Here is a 20892-nt window from a genome sequence, read left to right as displayed (position 1 = left end):
TGGAGCGGAGCGGATCAGAAACTCTTGACTCGCATTCGTATGACCTACTTGTTTTTTTAAAAGACGGGTATAAACCAGAAGTCTCTGACGAGACTGACGCTCTACTGGGTTGTACTTATAACAAAGGAAGAGAAAAGTAGCAGTTGGGACTTGAGACTTTAAATCAGCAATAAATAGAAAAATGATTCTTGCCACTCATCAAAATAAAACCGATGCACAGAATTATGTATCTTAGTGTAGTCTACTTGTGTGCCAAGTTATATTGAAATCGAACCAAAACTGTAGGAGGAGTAGCATTTTGAAACAATTTCACAGAAATTTCTATTTTTAGTAACCATGGCAACACCATTCACCGAAATCAAAAACCGATGCACAGAATTATGTATCTTAGTGTAGTCTACTTGTGTGCCAAGTTATATTGAAATCGGACCAAAACTGTAGGAGGAGTAGCATTTTGAAAAATTGTTTACAGACAGACAGACAGACAGACGGACGGACGCATTACTATTGCATAAGCTCTTCTGGTCTCTGTCCAGTAGAGCTAAAAATTGTCAACTGTCGAGCAGAAGAATTCTAACAATATAACTATGACGGGGGTTTTATGAGAATTAAAAACAAACTAGGATTGCTTCTTTAAATTTTAAGAATTAAAGAAATGGTTTATTTTAGTTTTTGTGGGATCGTTTGAATATTAATTAGAAAGAAATCACGTGGTAGCAACCTCATGAATAGACTGCACACTGGCCGATTATTTAAATATGCTGCACGCAGACAAGGACGTTCGTAAATGTGGTAAGTACTGCTTATAATAACTGAATACACTCAATCGTTCGTATAGTATTAATTTTATTTTAACTTTTTCACATATTTTGACAGCTTTCTACACATATCCGTGTTTAATACTGATATGTATTGAAAGCCGATATATATATAACATTGCACATATTAATATAGACTTTAATCGTGTGAACCTGTTTATAGGAGAGAATCTAAAATATTGATACTGATTCTATTCTATCACTTGAAAATTACCTGTATGTATAGTTAGTTAAAAAAAAAACAGATACTATAATTTTCGAAGTAAATATTTCTTCTATGGTTACATTTGTTCTAAGATTACCAATTTACATTCAACACACACATGTTCAATTATAATATTTACATGTATGAATATTTCATTGAAAAATGACCAAATGATTTCTATGTGGTTGGTGGACAAAATTAACATTAGATTTCAACAAATCACTGAAATACCAGGCAAACAAAAAAAGATAAAATAATTTATTTTATTGACATGTTTTATAATAACAGCACCAGTAGATGTGATCACCTATATTAACAATATATATTGTTCATGATGATATTATATGTATTTCACGACAGTCATAATTAATATTCAATAAATATGAGGGACTATTACTATTTTTACGGTTAAAATTATTCTTTTATTTTTTTTATTGTGTAGTTGCAACATATATAACGTTTAAAGAATTGTTTTTTGTCATCCTTTATCCAGTGAATTACCTTCCTGACAATGATTTACCTTTGTTAGGGTTTCTGCCAAAAATTTGAAATGTCTTGATAACTTCCTTTTTCTTAAAAAGGTTAGTTTTATTACATGATTAAATCATGAATATCAATATTAACGCGAAAGCAATCCATCAAGTTCAGAAAAGGAACTGTTCAAAACCCTTCAAACAGCATTTTTTTCTCCTAAGACAATGAGATCAAAAATAAAAATAAACATTTTAAATAACTTTTATGTACAGTATATATAAAAACCAAAAAAAAAAACATTGTTTAGAAGGGCTGGGTAAAGAACTTTAAGAGAACCATTTATAATCAAAATGATGGTGAAAATTTTAATCTGTTCGTTGAACTAAACAGTCTAATATTATACTGTATTTCATGAACATTTCGAATAAGACAGCTGAATTATAATTGATGTAAATATGTATTTAGATGTAGCATGCGTGTAAATGTATTAGGGTACAGAGAAGAAGAAAAAATTATCGTGTGATTTTGTTGTTCTGAGCATGCGCTTTAAGAAGTCTTCTATTCATTTAAAAGCTTGTATTTTTAATAACACAAAGGAAAACATTCGCATAATCGTCTTGCTGTCTCTCATAATTCAATTCTCAAGTTTTTTAAACATTTAGATGAACCCGGTAGATATGACTGTTTGGCTCTTATGGCATTGTTGGTAGATACTACTTATTGTTTGGTTGTACTTTGATTCCCATATTTCATGCAATTTTTTAGAGCATCTAAAATAATGCTTATTTGACTACTAAGTATACTACGTCTGAGTGATCAATGGAAAGGATTCGCTGGTCGACAGGGAATGCTTCCTCTTCCTAGGCAATTGATCTCACCTTCTACTCCTGTTCCCGAATCATTTATATTTACTTTAATTATTATAACTCTTTATTATTTTCATATTTTCACCCTTTACAATGTAGCCCACTTTTTCCCAAGAATTAAAGCGCCTGTTCTTCTATGTGAGATTTTCTATATATATTTATGAAATGTATACTTGTATAAAATTTATTTCTTGCAATAAAAATGCAATCTTTCAAAGGGTAGGTGTCTGTCTAAAGAAATGAATAGATAATTCATGCTGTTCTTTAACACTTGGGTGAATGTTGTCTTTAAATGTGCAAGTAATTTTCTACAGATGAATAGTGCCTGTCCGACAGCCAAATTATTTAAAACCTTTTAACAAAGGGTTTTAAATGTTCTGTATTGAAAAATTCTAGCAAGAAATGACATATCATCTGGTAGAAATACAAGCACATTTGGTGTGTTTTCGGTGTATACCATTTAAATTGACACCTATCTGAGTTGTGATATCTAACTTGGCCATTGTCTCAAAATTCAATATAATGACGTTAAAACTTATTTCCTTCTCAACAAACAAACAAAAAACGAAAACCAAAGCACTCCTTTTATTATTTATTGAGCATATAGCAAATTTATTTTATACACATTGAACTGTAAAGGAGAAAGAAACGCTGTTAGACGCAGTTCGAATTGGCACAGCTAAAAGGCTGTTTAAATAAGCGAATGAACTTGAACAGTTGGTGTAAATACAAAAATCAATACAATCTAACAGGGGTGTACATGTACCAAGATGGGGGGGTTGGGAATTTCCCCGCCCATACAAATGTAATCTGTGGGTCTTTGGATTTCCTCGTAAACTTCCCCAAATATTCTGGAGAAGGACGTTAAACAGTATACAATCAATCAATCAATCAATCAATCCTCCAAGGGAAAAAGACCCCAGTCTAATCTTTAAATATGCCCTTCTGTTTAAATTCGTAGAGATAACCCTGTTACCTGAATGCCATTGCTGTAAATTAAACCATTGTTTATTTGAAAAGCAACTAACCTAAAATGGATTGATTACTTTTGTGTATTTGTACGCCGTGTCTGCAATATTTCAGCCATGTTTTGGTGGAAGAATGAAACACAAAGCATTGCAAAAGGGTTGAAACATGGTGTGACTATGAAAAATGTTTGCAAACTAATACTTCCATGACCATCAAGCACAAAGGAAGATATATCAACTTATACATTACAAGGAACCATTTTAAATGTACAATCGTTACAAACAAACACGTGTCTGTCCATCTGTCTGTTTTCCTATCTTTAACTCTTTCTTTTCCACGTGAAAACTTAAATACGAAATTCTACACACTTGCGCCTATGGTCTACTGAAGATATCCCTTCTGGTTTTTAGATCAATAGATCAAGATCATTAATTCAATAATTTTCTCTTGTTTAACCTTGACGCCTTACAATGTAGCAGTGACATTTTTACCACCATTTCATATTGTATAGGGATGATTCCTATTGATTTTGAGGTCAAAGGTCAAGGTCATTAAAAAAAAATTCGATATGTTTTCAATTCGCACGATATCCCGAGAAGCCTTTGAACTTTGGTGATGTTATTTTATTCCACAATACACTTTGGCTTAAGGATATCCGATCCTCAGCTAGGAAGGATAACTCCAAAAAATTAATATTTATTTGAAATGCATCAAAATGAAACTTGAAAATGATTTTTTTTTTTCATGCAACAATTTTCATTCTATTCATCTTTATAAGATTCAAGGTTTTTGGAAGTCTTCGAAAATGTCTTGTAAAAGTTGACATCTGTAAAATAATAAAAAAGAAAAAATAATACAGTTTTAGAGAAATGATTTTTTTAAATCAAGCCTTATATACCAATGCATATTGGCATGATATGAAATAAGATATTAAGATAATAATAAGATAAAAATGAAGAAGTGATTTATGGTGTCTTGCAATGATAGCAAAAGCTTTTTACACTATGTATTATAGAGTACATGACGGAAATAGAAGACCAAAAATTTCAAATAAGTATAAAAATCATGAAAATTTCTCTGAATACCTATATGCCTGGATACCTATCGTTCTTTAACCTAAAATATACTTTTTGATCAATTTGCAATTAGAAAATGCATTGCTGATATTCCAATTCGCTTTTTCTGCAAAAATATTGGAGATTTGACAATTTTCCTTACATCATATGATTAACTTTAAATAGTAACTTTACGAAATACTGTGGATAAATTTACATAACTTTGTGGATTCAGAGATACCTCTATGAGTATTTTTGATTACTTAACTGCTAATTTTATAAACCTGAGGATAGGACTATTCTAAGGAAGACCTCTTTTGATGTGAAAAAGTTATGGTCAAACGTCATACACTATGTGCTTTTGTGTAAAAATTTCATTTCCCGGCGATATCTGAAGAAACTTTTGAGTTGTTGCAATTAAAGTTTTTTTTACCATAAGTCCCTACACCCCTCCTGCCCCCCCCCCCGACACCCTTCCCGCCGCCCCTTCCAGGTTAGCACATTTGCTTTTTCAGTGGTAGACACAGATTCTCTGAATAAGCTTGTATTAAGATATACCACGTTTTAAAAATATTTAAAGATATGTTTGATTTTAATATTGAAAAAAAATGTAATATCTATCGTTTTTTCTTGACTTTTTTGAAGAGTATGATTAATATTATGCATTCGTTAATATGATATTTGAAACCAGAAAGCATCTTGTGTAAAAAAAAAAATTTCATCTGTTTAAAAAATGGGAAAAATTCTAAAATAACGAAGAGCTGATATCGGTCTTTCAAAGCTGAAAGCCATCACTTAACACGGCAACACCGTTCATCGAAATCAAAAACCGATGCACAGAATTTTGTATCTTAGTGTAGTCTACTTGTGTGCCAATTTATATTGAAATCAAACCAAAACTGTAGGATGAGTAGCATTTTGAAAGAATTTCACAGAAATTTCTATTTTTAGTAACCACGGCAACACCGTTCATTGAAATCAAAAACCGAGACACAGAATTAGGTATCTTAATGTAGTCTGCTTGTGTGCTACATGTAAGTTATATTGAAATCAGACCAATACTGTAGGAGGAGTAGCATTTTTGAAGAATTTCACAGCAATTTTTTATTTTTAGTACCCACGGCAACACCTTTCATTGAAATGAAAAACCGATACACAGAATTTTGTATCTTAGTGTAGTCTTCTTGTGTGCCAAGTTATAATGAAATCAGACTAAAACTGTAGGAAGAGTAGCATTTTGAAAAAAATTGTTTATAGACAGACAGACAGACGGATGGACGCCGGACGCATTAATGTCGCATAAGCTCTTCTGGTCTTTGACCAGTGTATCATTATCTGTTCGTGGATATATGTCATTAAATGTTGAACCACGTGTTGAGTGCTAAATCGAACGAGACAAGCTGGAAACACAATAGGTGGTACATAAAATTATTCGTATTTGATTAACTCGTACTTTAATACATATGTTACATCTCCCTTTCCTTAGCTGAAATTTATACATTAATCAAATCCATAAAACCAATCAAGTCTTTTCATTTCAATAAAGTCAATGGTATGATTTTGAATAATTTAGCACTCATTTCATACATGAACTAAACAATAATTGACTAGATATTTAAGAAAATTGACTAGAAATTGAACATGGAACACATTCTAAAGCTAATATATTTATATGAACCAGGTTTAACACACAGATAAGGGATTATTATCCCCTTAGACACAATCTGCGTGACCTAACAAAATCAAACACAGGAAGAAACAAGACCTTTCAGTTAAAACTGAAAGGCAGCTTTCAGTAACTTTTCAGTGGCCATTCAGCCACTGAATGGCACATACATTTCAGTGACCTTTCAGATGCCTTTCAGTCACATTTCAGATACCTTCAGTCACCATTCAGCGGACACGTTTCCGTCAACTTTCAGTGGCCTTTCCATCAATTTTCAGTGACCTTTCCATCAAATTTCAGTGACCTTTCCGTCGACTTTCAGTGACCTTTCTGTCGTCTTTCAGTGACCATTCCGTCGACTTTCAGTGACCTTTCTGTCGTCTTTCAGTGACCTTTCCGCCACCTTTCAGTGATATTTAAGTCTCAATTTAGCAATTTTTTCACTAGCGTATTATTTTATAAACAGGTATTTTTCCTTAACAAGGAAGCAATATTTTTTAATCAAAATTTATTATACAATCTTAATTGTGTTTTTTTTTTACTTAGCGTCATCAAATTCGAGTACCTTAAAATATGTCTAAGTAATTATTATTTTTAATTACAAGAATAAATAAATCGTTTATACATGCCTTTTGTAGAAAAAAAAATACATGGGAGATTTTAGCTTTCTAAATGATATTGCTTTAATAAAATCATTCTACTTAGTTTCTAGATAGAGAATTTACAACGATCGTAAATCTTTGACACAGGAACAGGTGCCCGTCTCTGATAATTGTCATCATCCCGATAGATGTGTAATTAATTAGTCTGTCCCCAAAATAAAATATGTGAGACTTATTCAAAATGATTTTTAATTTTCTAGTTACATTTGGAAAACAAAAATTCTTCAAGTGATAAAAATGATTATTCGATAACCGATTCAAAATTTAAATAAATGCACAACATTCTAAAGTGCTTATACGTGTATATTTTCATGAAAATATATAGGTTTGATTGATGAGACAGAATTTCTATTATTTAAACCATTTCTGGAATATCGCAAGTATTACTGGTCAATTTCGTTTCTTAATTATGTCATTGTCAAAGCTGCAGGATATCTATTTTTTGAAAGACATTATTTTAAATTCATTTTTTATTACAAAAATAAATAAATCGTTTATACATGCCTCTTGTAGAAAAAAAAAATACATGGGAGATTTTAGCTTTCTAAATGATATTGCTTTAATAAAATCATTCTACTTAGTTTCTAGATAGAGAATTTACAACGATCTTAAATCTTTGACACAGGAACAGGTGCCCGTCTCTGATAATTGTCATTATCCCGATAGGAGATTTGTAATTAATTAGTCTGTCCCCAAAATCCGCGCAACTAACATAGAATATACAAAAGATATACAAGATATATACACATCGCAGCTCATTGACACAACAGGTGAACTGATTTTTCCATCGTTTTCTTTAAATTAATTGATTTTAAAACCTCATTTTTCAACAAGAAGTCGTAGCGTAATTGATAAGGTCGCGGATACATAAGCAGGAGACCAGGGTTCGATTCTGTGCTTGGGAGAATTTTTTTTCTTGTATTAATTTTTTTCCTATTTTTTTTTATTCGAATTAGATACATTTAATGCTATTATACTAGAAAAAAGTGAAATAAAATTTTTAGGTAAAAAAATAAGCCGATTATTCAATAAAAAGATTCAACTGAATGATCACGGAAAGGTCACTGAAATGTATGTGCCATTCAGTCGACTGAATGGTAACTGAATGATCACGGAAAGGTCACGGGAAAGGGTCTTTTCAGTGACCTTTCAGTGACCATTCAGTGGCCATTCAGCCACCATTCAGTCGACTGAATGGTGGATTTTCATCCTGTGAAAACACTTCAGGATCATTCTTGGAGGCGCTTTGGTGTCTTCTCAACTCTACAACTCTACCACTTCTGGTTGTAACAACAGATGGATCAGCTTGAGTTAGCTTGGGTTTGTCACGAGTTGTATTTAGTCCATGAACAGGTCAAATCGGCTTCACAGGAGACTTCGGTAAAAGGTCGGGGTTAGCTGTTCTTTGTTTCTCAGGTTCCTTTATGTGTGACGAGTCAGTGTTCATGGTGTATGGATAAGGCTCTGAGTTAATCTCTAATCTTGGCATAGGAGACAACTCTCTAGCAAAAGTTTCTTTGCTTGTCCTCAAGTGTCGTCTGTTTCGGCGGTATTCTCGCCCATCTTCTGTCCTGATGTTATACGAACGAATGTCTACTTGTCCTTGAACAACAGCTTTCTTCCAAGATTTCTCGTTTCCTTCCGGTCGTACGCGAACTACATCTCCTTCATGTAACGGTGACATTTCTTTGGCTCCTTTGTTGTAATAATGCGTTTCTCTTCCCTTTCTATAACGAAGCTGGTCCTGGACTTTGTCAGCATACCTGGGTTTGAGCATGTTTTCTGACATAGGTAATAAAGTCTTTGTTCTCCTCCCAAAGATCCTCTGTACAGCAGAATATCCACTATCCTGGCAAGGTGTGTTTCTAAGGTCTAATAATGCTAGGTATATAACACATTGTGAATGTGATTTAAGACTGTGATTGTATTGTAGTTTTAATGCGTTTAATGTATTTTAATGGAAATATTTTAATGAAATTTTTCTGACATGTATTTTAATATATTTAACCATTTTTAGCTCACCTCAACGAAGTTGGGGGAGCTTATGTAATAACCTCGGCGTCGGCGTCGGTGTCGGCGTCCACGTCGGCGTCCCAGGTTAAGGTTAAGTTTTTTGGAGCAGTTTTCTTTTTAAGTACTTCTATGTCCTATATTGATTAGACATGCATGGAAGATGGTTCTAGTGTGTTTCATTGTATCAGTCAAAGTTTCAGATGCTGCAATTTCAGCAAAGGAATGACCAGGTTAATGTTTTTGGAGCAGGTTAACATTTTTGGTGCAGTTTTTGGTGTAGGTTTCATTTCCAAGTAACTATAATCCCTATGTTGACCAAACTTGCATGGATGATACATTTAAGGATGGATGCTACTGGGCTTGCTTCGGATGCTGAATCTGACCTACATTTTCCGGTTGATTGAACAGGTTAAAGTTTTTGGTGTAGGTTTCATTTCCAAGTAACTATAAGCTCTATGTTGACCAAACTTGCATGGATGATACATCTAATGATGCATACTACCGGGCTTGCTTCGGATGCTGAATCTGACCTACATTTTCCGGTTGAGTGAACAGATTAAAGTTTTTGATGCAGGTTTCAATTCCAAGTAACTATGAGCCCTGTGTTGACCAAACTTGCATGTATGATACATCTAAGGATGCATGCTACCGGGCTTGCTTCGGATGCTGAATCTGACCTACATTTTCTGGTTGAGTGAACAGGTTAAAGTATTTGGTGCATGTTTCATTTCCAAGTAACTATAAGCCCTATGTTGACCAAACTTGCATGGATGATACATCTAAGGATGCATACTACCGGGCTTGCTTCAAATGCTGAATCTGACCTACATTTTCCGGTTGAGTGAACAGATTAAAGTTTTTGGTGCAGGTTTCATTTCCAAGTAACTATAAGCCCTATGTTGACCAAACTTGCATGGATGATACATCTAAGGATGCACACTACCGGGCTTGCTTCGGATGCTGAATCTGACCTACATTTTCTGGTTGATTGAACAGGTTAAAGTTTTCATCAAAAGATGAAAATTCTCAAATTTGCTTCAGATGCTGGATTTTGATTACATTTTCATGAAGAAGAACTAGTTTAAATTTTTTATGTAAGTCTATTTCAAAGTATCAGATCAAAATTGCTTAAATATTTTCATTTTGTGTGAATTTGCCTTATTTAAAGACAACATTCGTTGAGGTGAGCTCTGTAATCTCTGATTACCTATGTTTAAAAAACTGTAATGTGTTTTATGTATTTTAATGTGAATATTTTTATGAAATTAAAAATTTTAAATTGCTTTGGTTTGCTAAAAAAAAAAGTAAAAATAGACTTTATTGTTTAAATGTTTAGTAATAAAATTTAATAAAGATAGACTTTATTGTCAAAGTGAAATCGCAAAAATTAAAATCGCAAAAAATAAATATACCTATTTCAGGATCGAATCGCAAAAATTTGCACCCGCATTAAAAACCAATTATACAGTATTCACCTCCCTGCCGAAGCTTTTCACCCGAGAGAACTGGGAAATCTTTTAGCAAATCAGACGCCCCGTCTATTAATGTGTACACTGATCTTTTTTGTACCTTTCCTCTTCTAAACGGCTCTAAACAGCGTTACTGTAGCATTTTATCTGCAATATCTTCAGTCTTTCGAAGCAACCCGAATTAGCGGATGTGAGTATTGTCAAATCGTCCTAAAAATTTAAGGGTTTGAAGGTAGTAAAAACAATATTTTAAGAAATATTTCAACGATAAATTTGAAAATGAAAAGGGTTTTTTTCTTACTTGTAAGTATGGGGAAGCTGAAAACTGATAATCAAAGTGGTTTTTCTTTCAATCTTGTCCACAACACAGACAGCATGACTACGTTGGTTAAAGGTTGTACGGTTGGCCGATAGTTGGCGTTGGGCAGAAAATGTTGGGCCAACGTATCTATGTGAATCGCCTCTTTAGTGCCCAACCATGTTGGGATTCTTACATTGGCCCGACGTTAGTCCAGTATCAGCTAATTGTGTTTTTTGATACTTTCTAAGGAAGTTAGGGGTTCAAAGTTGGTCCACCGTTGGTCCAACGATTGTAATGCAACTATGACGAAGTTGAAAATTAAAACTGGTAGTGCTAGCAGTATGTTGGCCCAATGTACGTGTAAACTAGAGTTTGTCTTAAGTTTTTTAGGTCACCTGAGTAAACTCAGGCTTATCCGTTTTCGTCCGTCGTCGTGCGTTGTGCGTCGTGCGTTAACATTTGAACATTTTCAGCTTCTTCTCTGCAACCACTGAACCAATTTCAACCACATTTAGCACAAAGCATCTATGGGTAAAGGGGAACAAAAATTGTGAATTTCATGATCCCTGCCCCCCTGGGGCCTAAGGGGTGGGGCCAAAACTACTTAAATTAATGCAATCTTTAAAAATCTTCTTCTTTACTCCTGGACATCAAGCAGTCAAACTGTTTGCATGATTGTAATCAGCAATGAGTCCTCTACCAAAATTGTGAAATTCATGGCCCCAGGGTCAGGGGTTCTAGTGCTAGGGCGGGGCTAAATAAGTAGGTGGTGAAAATGCAATATTTCTTTGAAAATCTTCTTCTCTGCTCCTGGGTATTAAATAAACCAACTAAGTACATACTTATGATGAGCAAGAGTGCCTCTACCAAAATTGTGAAATTCATTGCCCCAGGGTCAGGGGTTCTGGTGTTAGGGCGGGGCTCTATTGATTATATAGTGAAAATACATGAATTCTTTGAAAATCTTCTTCTCTGCTCCTGGGTATTAAATAAACTAACTAAGTATATAGTTATGATGTGCAAGAGTGCCTCTACCAAAATTGTGAATTTTCTGGCCCCAGGGTCAGGGGTTCTTGTTTTAAGGTGGGGCTCTAATGATTATATAGTGAAATGCTTGTATTCTTCGAACATCTTATCCTTTGCTCCTGGTTAATATAATGATCTTATTACATATTTAAGGCCAGGATTTCTATTATTTTCAGTTTTACAAAACCTCCGCTCAAGGTTTTGAATTTTCAGAAAAAAATAAAACAATTTTTTTCTTTCCGATGTAAAATTTGAGTCGGGATCGAGATTTCAAGTTTACGAACTCGCACTTCCGGTTTTAAGATGAAACGGCGGGTTATTAGCTAGATCTGAGAAGATAACTTGGTTTAGTGTAAAATTCATCGATACTAGTGCCATTCAAAACGTTTCACCCATTCAAAGGACAAATAAAATGCTGACGACTTTGTTGCACAATGACATGCTAGTGAGATAATTATGTATTCGTTTCAAAAGTATCTGTCTGTTAATTATTTTCGTCCCCCAGGCTTTAAACTGCCTGTGGTAGCTATTGCATATTGCCAGCGACATTGTTTAGGTCTCTGTTATAGCTTACAGTCTAAGCATCATTCTTCAGAAAAGGGTTGCTTATTCATCAGATGTAATTAATAAAACTATTGGGAGAAGTTAAGTCCATTTGAGGAAGAAATAAACAATAACCTGAAGAAATAAAACAAAAAATTCAACTATTAAAAGGCAAGAATATACAAATATATACAGGCATGTAGTATCATTTGTATAAGCCAGAAAAATTATTTTACACTTAACTTAATTGAAAAAATGTTCACCCTACTCCCCAATACTCCCTGTCTGTTTTATGATAGGAATTATAATTTTAGGCAACAAGTAAATTTTAGAACAATGTCTATACATTTACCTAACACATTTTTAAAAAATGAAGATATATTGAAAGACTTTTAAAGAATTGATTTTTTAAAATATATTTTGACAAACATCACAAAATTTATATAACTGGCCCAAACTGGCAGATGATGAAATAAGCAATTAAATGTTCTACTTTCCTATTTGTAAGCATTATGTGTCCAGTGGTAAGGAGCCTATTAGAATAGCATAAAAAAAGAATGTACAAATGTTAATAATTGATTTATCAAAAAAAAATTTTATTTCCTTCTCCTTCGGGACTTTTTTATTCTCATTTCATAACTAAACCTAAACATAAAAAAATGCTGGCCTTATAATGAAGAAAGGGGCCTCTTTCAAAATAGATAATTTCAGGGCCGCTGGGTCAGGGGTACCAGGGGGGTACTTTGACTAAAATAAATTAATGCTTTGAAATCTGCCCTTTGATAAGCAATGGTGCCTCCTTCAAAATTTGTGAATTTCATGGCTTTGGATTAAAACACGAACCAAATACAATTGCTGGAAAGTTGTTACATGATACTCAGGTGACCTATAAGGCCCGTGGGCCTCTTGTTTTTTATAGTTAGCGTGAGTACGTTGATCTAACATTGGCACTCCAGCTGAACAGCGATTTGCGTGAGTTGGGAGCGTTACGTTGGCCCGGTGTTTGTAATAGAAAATATCCTTTAAGCTGGTAAGGCCATTGCAGTGGAACCATTTTATGTACGAACTGTCTATGATTTCATGTACGAGTTATTTGAAAGTATGTTTACAAACATGGCTGCAACCAAGCAATATTTCCTCTAAGATAAGCTCGATCCACTACAGAGTAAGTTTCATGATATGTATTAAAATGATAAAGATATATGTTTATTTACTATTTGAACTGGAAGTAGGCAATTTGACCTAATATTAGGTTATTTTTTATGATCGGCATATAATGTAAACAATCAACATCTTCAACATTTTCCCACCACTTTTGTCCATTGTCTATAAGTACTTTGTGTAGAATTTGTGTTTGTATCTCAAAGTAATGCTTTCTTTTTGTTTTGTTTATCGTAGTTTTTATACCTCTTCCGAGAGTGTACATAATAAAAGCAAAGCAAACATTGTAACCATGCCCCACGTTGGTCCTAGGGCGAGTGTTCTCTTCTATGTCGGGGTCCGTGCATTGGCCCTATGCTGACCAAAAAAATATTACGTTTTTATTACTTAAGCGTACTTAATTTAAGATTTATTTTTTAAGAGTTACTAGTAACCACTTATCCTAAATTGGGGATTTTCCTCTACGTTTTGTAGTGCCTGTTTTTTAATTTTAAAATCATATTTAATAAGTTCAAAATTTTAGTGGAATTGTAAGACTTGTTTCTTTCGTATAGAACTAGTGAGAATCCATTATCAAAGAAGACGGAATGGATAAGCCATTAAAAATCATTCTGAAGCATCATTATTATAATAACGAAAGGACTTAATAATTTTTTTTTGATGAGCATAATATAGAAATTAAAAGTTCCTAGGGACAGGATGTGAATGATAGTTAAATATACATAAATCAATATAACCAAGCCAGCTTTATATTAGTAAGGCGAGTTGCTAAAACTGAAATAGTCGCACAGCAATTTAAACAATCCGCAATCCTCGGCTGATTCCGCTACGCTCTATTCAGTGCGCGAGGTACGAGCCACCCGAAAAGATCCGAGTGCAATTTAATCATCAAAATGTGTGGAGAGCTGCCAAGTTTAATTACTCACATCTGGCCGATAAACTCAAAAACGCAGAGGAAGCTAGAGTAAAGGTTGGGATTTTTAAAAGTGTGGTACATACAATGGCTAACGGCTTATTTAAAAAAATTAAAGTATATTTATTAAGGTCTTCCGTCTTCAGCGGAAGACCTTCTTGTTATTCTTAGGTTTCTTTTCCACTATTTTTATTATTATTGTTTTTTTTCTTACCGATTTTGTGCACGCGATTTCTCAGAAACGTCTCGCTCGATTTTCATGAAACTTTCAGGACTGATAGAACATCAAACGAACCTGATATATAATTTTTTGTTTTAATGACGTCACTTCCGGTTTTGAGATTTTCGCGATTTTGTGATTTTCAGAGGGTCACTTTGTCCGGCAGTTTTCTCAAAAAGCACTTAACACAGAAGCATGAAATTTTCAGCGATGATAGAGCAACATGTGCTGATGTGACATACACCTCTCTTTTTCTCTGAAAGTGCAGCACGTCGGCGCTAGCTATGGCTCGAAAAATATCCTATCGGGGATTTAGAATTTTTTCACACCTTTTCTGCAATATCTTTTTACATGTTAATATTTTGTGAAAACATATAGAATAAAAATTGTAGAGAATATCACGATCTTTTGAAAGATATCAACGGAAAGGGGCTGGCCCCTATAATAAAGGGCCAAAAGGGGCTGAAAGTTTTTCTTTTACAACTCAAAAAGTATTGAGAATTTGTAATACGTCAAAGAAGCAAAGTTGTTCAAAATATTAAGCTTTATCCAATGGCGTCGTCAAATTATGTCCGACGACGTTACTTCCGGTCAAACCGGAAGTCATCATAAAATGCATATTTTTGCCGTTCTTGACATGTTTTAGGGTAACATATGTCATTGGAAGCATAAAACTTAATTTTCCGTCCGTCGGCATAACTTCCGGTCAAACCGGAAGTAGCCAAAAATAGTTAATTTTTAAGGTTCTGACACAAAATTGAAATAATGAAGTCAATGAAGACGACTTAACTCATTGCTTTCTTTTGTTGACGTCACTTCCGGTCAGAACACGATGGAAGACCTACTCGTTGCTTTGCAACGAGCTTTGCTCTAGTTATTATTATTATTGTTTTTTTCTTACCGATTTTGTGCACGCGAGTTCTCGAAAACGGCTCAGTCGATTTTCATGAAACTTTTAGGACTGATAGATCATGGAAAAAACTAGATATATATTTTTTTGTTTTGATGACGTCACTTCCGGTTTGAGATTTCCGCGTTTTAGTGATTTTCAGAGAGTCACTTTGTCCGGCAGTTTTCTCAAAAAGCACTTAACATAGAAGCATGAAATTTTCAGTGATGCTAGAGCAACCTTTGGAGAAGTGAATTTCGTATATCACAACCACCGGAAGTACGAAGCGCCGACGCTTGCTATGGCCCGAAAATAGTCCTATCAAGAATTTCAAAATTTTTAACACCTTTTCTACGATAACTTTTTACCTAGAAATATTTTGTTAGGACATGTAGAACAAAATAGGTGTAGAATTTGAAGATCTTTCAAATGAGATCTCGCAAAAAGGGCTGGCCCCTAAAATAAAGGGCCTACAGGGGCCGAAAGTTTTTCCTTTATATCTCAAAATGTATTGAGAATTTGCAATACGTCAAAAAAGCAAAGTTGTTCAAAATGTCAAGTTTTATCTAGTGAAGTCATCATATTACGTCCGGCGTCGTCACTTCCGGCCAAACCGGAAGTAGTCGGAAAACGCGTATTTTTGCCGTTCTTGAGAAGTTTTTGGATAAAATATGTCTCTGGGAGCATAAAAACTAATTTTCCGTCCGTTGTCGTCACTTCCGGTCAAACCGGAAGTAGCCAAAAATAGCTTATTTTTAGGGTTTTGATGCAAAATTTAAATTATAAAGTCACTAGAGACGACTTACCTCATTGCTTTCTTTTGTTCATGTCACTTCCGGTCAAAACTGGACGGAAGACCTACTCGTTGCTTTGCAACGAGCTTTGCTGTAGTTTATTATTACATTTTTAATTCATAGATAGTTCAGTTCTTGTATAAAATGATTCAGTAAGTATGAAAGTATCTTACAATGTATATCATAACGAGAACTAATTTCCAGATCAAACATTTAGTTTATGGTAAGTGTTAATGGTAAGATTTTATTGTATTTGAGCAGGGTTAAATGTATCGTGAAAGATAATCAGAATATCATTATAAAATATTGATAAATATTCAATAACTTAACTTTTTTTAACACCGAAACTTGACTAGACAAAATATATGCTGTGTGCATTTGCAGCAGATGTAGATATTGCAGCAATTATCAAAGACTGGTTCTGCTTTGCTGACAATGAAGATGAACGAAGAAAAATGGAAAAAACAAGTGAATTTGTGGAAAATAAGTACGAACATGATCAAAAAGCGATGTCATCTATTGTTCCTTGATTATACTATGGAACTTCGGCAAATGTTTTTTTATTATAATTTATTGGAGGCTAACAAATAAATTGTATAGTTTATCATTTTATCCTTTGCCTCTGTCAATTTTAGCTAGTTATTTCTTGTCAAGATGGATTAATTTTGAAAGGAAATCATTATTGATATAAGAAAGGTTGGGCCTCCGTTGGCCCTACATTGAAAAAAATCACCGTCCATAAAAACACGGGCCATTGTATAGCAAAGACATGTAAAGAATACTGGATTAAAATTGAGCCATCGATAATATGTTGATTAATGGATGTTGGGCCAACACAGAAAGTACATTGGGCCAGTGTTGGGCCTATGTTGATACAATCACTGATGGTAATGGAGGTTGGGCCATTGTTGGACAAACATTGACCAAATGCAGTTATAAAATATACAAACGTTGTGCCAACGTTGGTCCAACATGTTGGACCAACGTTGGGCGATGAGCGAAATTGCATTGGGCCAACGTTGGACCAACGCAGTCAGCAACTGTGCGTCAACGTTGGCCCAACGTAGTCATGCTATCTGGGAATCTGTAACGGACACACTAACATACACACACGTACGCACAATCGCGATGCTATATTCCCTCCGCAACTAGCTGCGCGAAGGAATAATAATGGGCTAACAGTATGAAAAACGTCAGTCAGCATTTAAGGTCATTGGATCGACCATAGAATGTACAAAATGATGCTTTTAACGATAACGCCTTATCAAAGTCTTGAGAAATCTTAGGAACAGTTTGTAACAGTTTTAAAACACGACAGTAGATCGCTTATTAGCCTGCTTCCCTGTCCCTGATATGCTTCGTATACTCCGCGTTACTGCCTTGGCAACGATGAGACAAGGGACCGGGCTAATCTCTTATTAGATGGTTCCCTTCAAATAAAATGCAGGTCAAACAGCTAAATATTAATAAGATGCGTTACGAGTGAGTACAATAAAAATAAAAAACATAAAATTTCATGATGGAAAAAAGTCTTATTTTACATGCTTTCCGATTTTTTTTATGTAATTGAATACAGATTAAACACGGATCTACATATGTACAATTTCCGAAATCACAGTTATAAAAAATTGATTGAGAACTTTACATACTTTAAAGTTACTGTATTTTTTAAGTGTTTGGTGGGCAATTCGCTACGTCTAGTATCTACACATAGTCCGGAGTGTCAGTGAATACAAGTTTCACGTGCATTTCTTGACCTAAAACCGTAAGCGCGGAGAATCCATGCTTATTACATATTATTAAGTATAAAAAGCCTTGGCTGACGATTAAAAGTTTGATGTGTAGAAGAGGGTACATGTACATGTAATGAGTAAATTGACCCAAACTACGTGCCTGTGATAAAATGTAAACATCTAGTAAACCAGCATGTTTTGTCGTTCTGTCATCGGATTGGGCAATAGCCATATAAGGTAGATTCCTCGGATGTTCTACTAAGATCCGCCTATTATCTTTCAATTATAGAACATTGTCACAAACCAGGCGCAGTTTTGACGCTATGGGGTCTAAAAATTCATAGATAATGCAGTATTCATTATGATTAAAATGTGTCCGAACTATTTTAAACTATTCAAAATCGGTAGTATTTATTCACTCATCTTTGAAAACTATCAAAATCGTTTTAGATTTAATGTAGTTTGTCAATGAAAAGGGGGTCCCTGATAGCAGTTCTGTCACACCATCCTTTAATTTCTACGCTATTTCTTCTTTTGAAGGTTTAATAGGAAGAGGATAAAAAGATAAGAATTATGTGGCCGGAAATGAAAAGGATTCTTTCGTCTTTTGACTGGACAGAGATAGCAAATTTCGATGGGACTTTAAGAGTAATCTTAGCAGTTTTGCTAATCCTGTTATCTGTACTCATTAAAAAGTATATTCTAATTCGTAAGTATGATTTTCATTCTCTACATAAAATAGGACCAGTGAACATTTCTTTGAAATGATTTTGAAAATTCAAAGCTTAGAATTGTAAGCAGATTATCATTTTATATTCAATAAAATCTGAACAGTTATCTCCATCGCGTTATGAATCCAACTTTGGACTATTTTATACATAGACCATCTGGAAGCTTACTTAAAACATCGACACAGATGCTTGTGAGAAGCATGTTTTCCTTTTTTTCTCAATATTGTCCCCGGCATTCATTAAGAGTGGGAGATATTATTTAAGCTCTGTGGGTCTGAATTTCTGTCTACTTCATGAATCCTTCGTGTCATGTAAGGTGCATGGTGAACTTCTACATGTAAGATTTTGTTTAGACTACAGAGCATAAAAGCATTCTCTAACCTGAGTTGTCGTTCCCGCTACGCTCCTACATACACCTCTGTCAACGCTCGTTGTACAAGATTCTTGTACAAAGTTTAAACGTAGGAAATTTGAAGTTTAAAAAGTAATTAATTATCGTAATTCTCGATAAAGATGATAATTCATCATTTATTTTAAATCTATAATCCCTCAAAACGACTTATTATCAAAGTTTTAAGGGAGCTATTTTATTTGCGGAGTAAAAATGAAAATCTAAATTAAAAACACTTTAAAGGTGTAATAAATTAAAATAAATAATGATTTTTGATAAGAAATATGATTAAAAACTATTATTGATACAACTTTTAATCTTTTGCAATTTTTCTAAGAATCTTGTAAAACAAGAGGTGTATGTAGCAGCGTAGCGGGAACGACGACTCGGATAGAGAATGACCCGAAAAGTGTTACTGGTCCACGTGCACAATACGATTCATTTCGTTTTGTGAACGGTACTGACATGTTGCAAAATTTACATTTTGACGGTACACTTTTCGAACGGTATATATCATTTTGTACACGGTTTGTTTCGTTTAGTATACAGAACGGTACACTTCTTGCACGGAACGGTTTGTTTCGTGTTTAGGGTTTAGGGTCTGTAGTAATAGTGATCAAAGTCTACGTTATTTTCTAAATATTATTAAAAAAAAATGCAGGTAAATGTAGAATAGTAAAGATAATCTGTGTTTCCCACTCATGGAAAAAGAGGAGGATGCTTAGATGAGGTGTCCGCTCCCTCCTCTCCCGGATTTTCAGAATTATTAAATGAACGTTCTGAATCATAAAAAATGTAAATATGGATACGTCAAATGTTTTCATTTCATATTCTAAATAAATGTACTATTTAGTAAATGAAGTAAGAAAATATCTATCTGCCAAAAATTAATGAAATGCCTTGAACTCCTTAAAAAAGACGAGAAATGTGATTGTTGAATCGAAGTAGGATAATTTTTATCCCAATCTTTTATATTAAAAACTTGTATTTCGAATGAATACCTGTTTATTCTCTAACAAAATCTCGGTTTTGTTTTACCGTGCGCCGCAAATCCGTATCCTGTTCACATTTAAGTATAATAAAATCTTTATTTTTAGCTCTACTGGTCAGAGACCAGAAGAGCTTATGCGATAGTAATGCGTCCGGCGTCCGTCCGTCTGTCTGTCTGTCTGTCTGTCTGTCCGTCTGTCTGTAAACAATTTTTCAAAACGCTACTCCTCCTACAATTTTAGTCTGATTTCAATATAACTTGGCACACAAGTAGACTACACTAAGATACATAGAATAGTGCATGGGTTTTTAATTTCGATGAACGGTGTTGCCATGGTTGCTAAAAATAGAATTTTCTGTGAAATTCCTTTAAAACGCTACTTCTTCCACAGTTTCGGTCTGATTTCAATATACTTTGGCACACAAGTAGACTACCCTAAGATACATAGAATAGTGCATCGGTTTTTGATTTCGATGAACGGTGTTGCCATGGTTACTAAAAATAGAATTTTCTGTGAAATTCCTTTAAAACGCTACTCCTTCTACAGTTTTGGTCTGATTTCAATATAACTTGGCACACAAGTAGGCTACACTAAGATACATAGAATAGTGCATGGGTTTTTAATTTCGATGAACGGTGTTGCCATGGTTACTATAAATAGAATTTTCTGTGAAATTCCTTAAAAACGCTACTCCTTCTACAGTTCTAGTTTGATTTCAATATAACTTGGCACACAAGTAGACTACACTAAGATACATAGAATAGTGCATCAGTTTTTAATTTCGATGAACGATGTTGCCATGGTTACTAAAAATAGAATTTTCTGTGAAATTCCTTAAAAACGCTACTTCTTCTACAGTTTTGGTCTGATTTCAATATAACTTGGCACACAAGTAAACTACACTTAGATACATAGAATAGTGCATCGGTTTTTAATTTCGATGAACGATGTTGCCATGGTTACTAAAAATAGAATTTTCTGGGAAATTCTTTAAAAACGCT

The 20892-nt window shown here is 34.1% G+C and overlaps 1 protein-coding gene across 1 annotated transcript in view; it reads left to right on the top strand.

The window, feature by feature from the left end:
- Nucleotides 1-751: 751 nt before the first annotated feature.
- The window catches only part of LOC134255332 (uncharacterized), a 36478-nt gene continuing 16337 nt past the window's right edge, over nt 752-20892 (top strand). Inside the window, exons 1-2 of the mRNA XM_062737854.1 lie at nt 752-792; nt 18318-18486. Of these exons, the coding sequence (XP_062593838.1) occupies nt 18351-18486 (136 nt within the window). The 5' untranslated portion in view covers nt 752-792; nt 18318-18350. The remainder of the gene's footprint in view (nt 793-18317; nt 18487-20892) is intronic.

Source organism: Saccostrea cucullata, unplaced genomic scaffold (genome assembly GCF_032062105.1).
Source record: "Saccostrea cucullata isolate Sc308-1 unplaced genomic scaffold, CSIRO_AGI_Scuc_v1 ctg1672, whole genome shotgun sequence".
NCBI classification, from domain to species: domain Eukaryota; kingdom Metazoa; phylum Mollusca; class Bivalvia; order Ostreida; family Ostreidae; genus Saccostrea; species Saccostrea cuccullata.
Note: the sequence above shows the minus strand (reverse complement) of the source record. Positions and strands in the feature narration are given on the sequence as shown.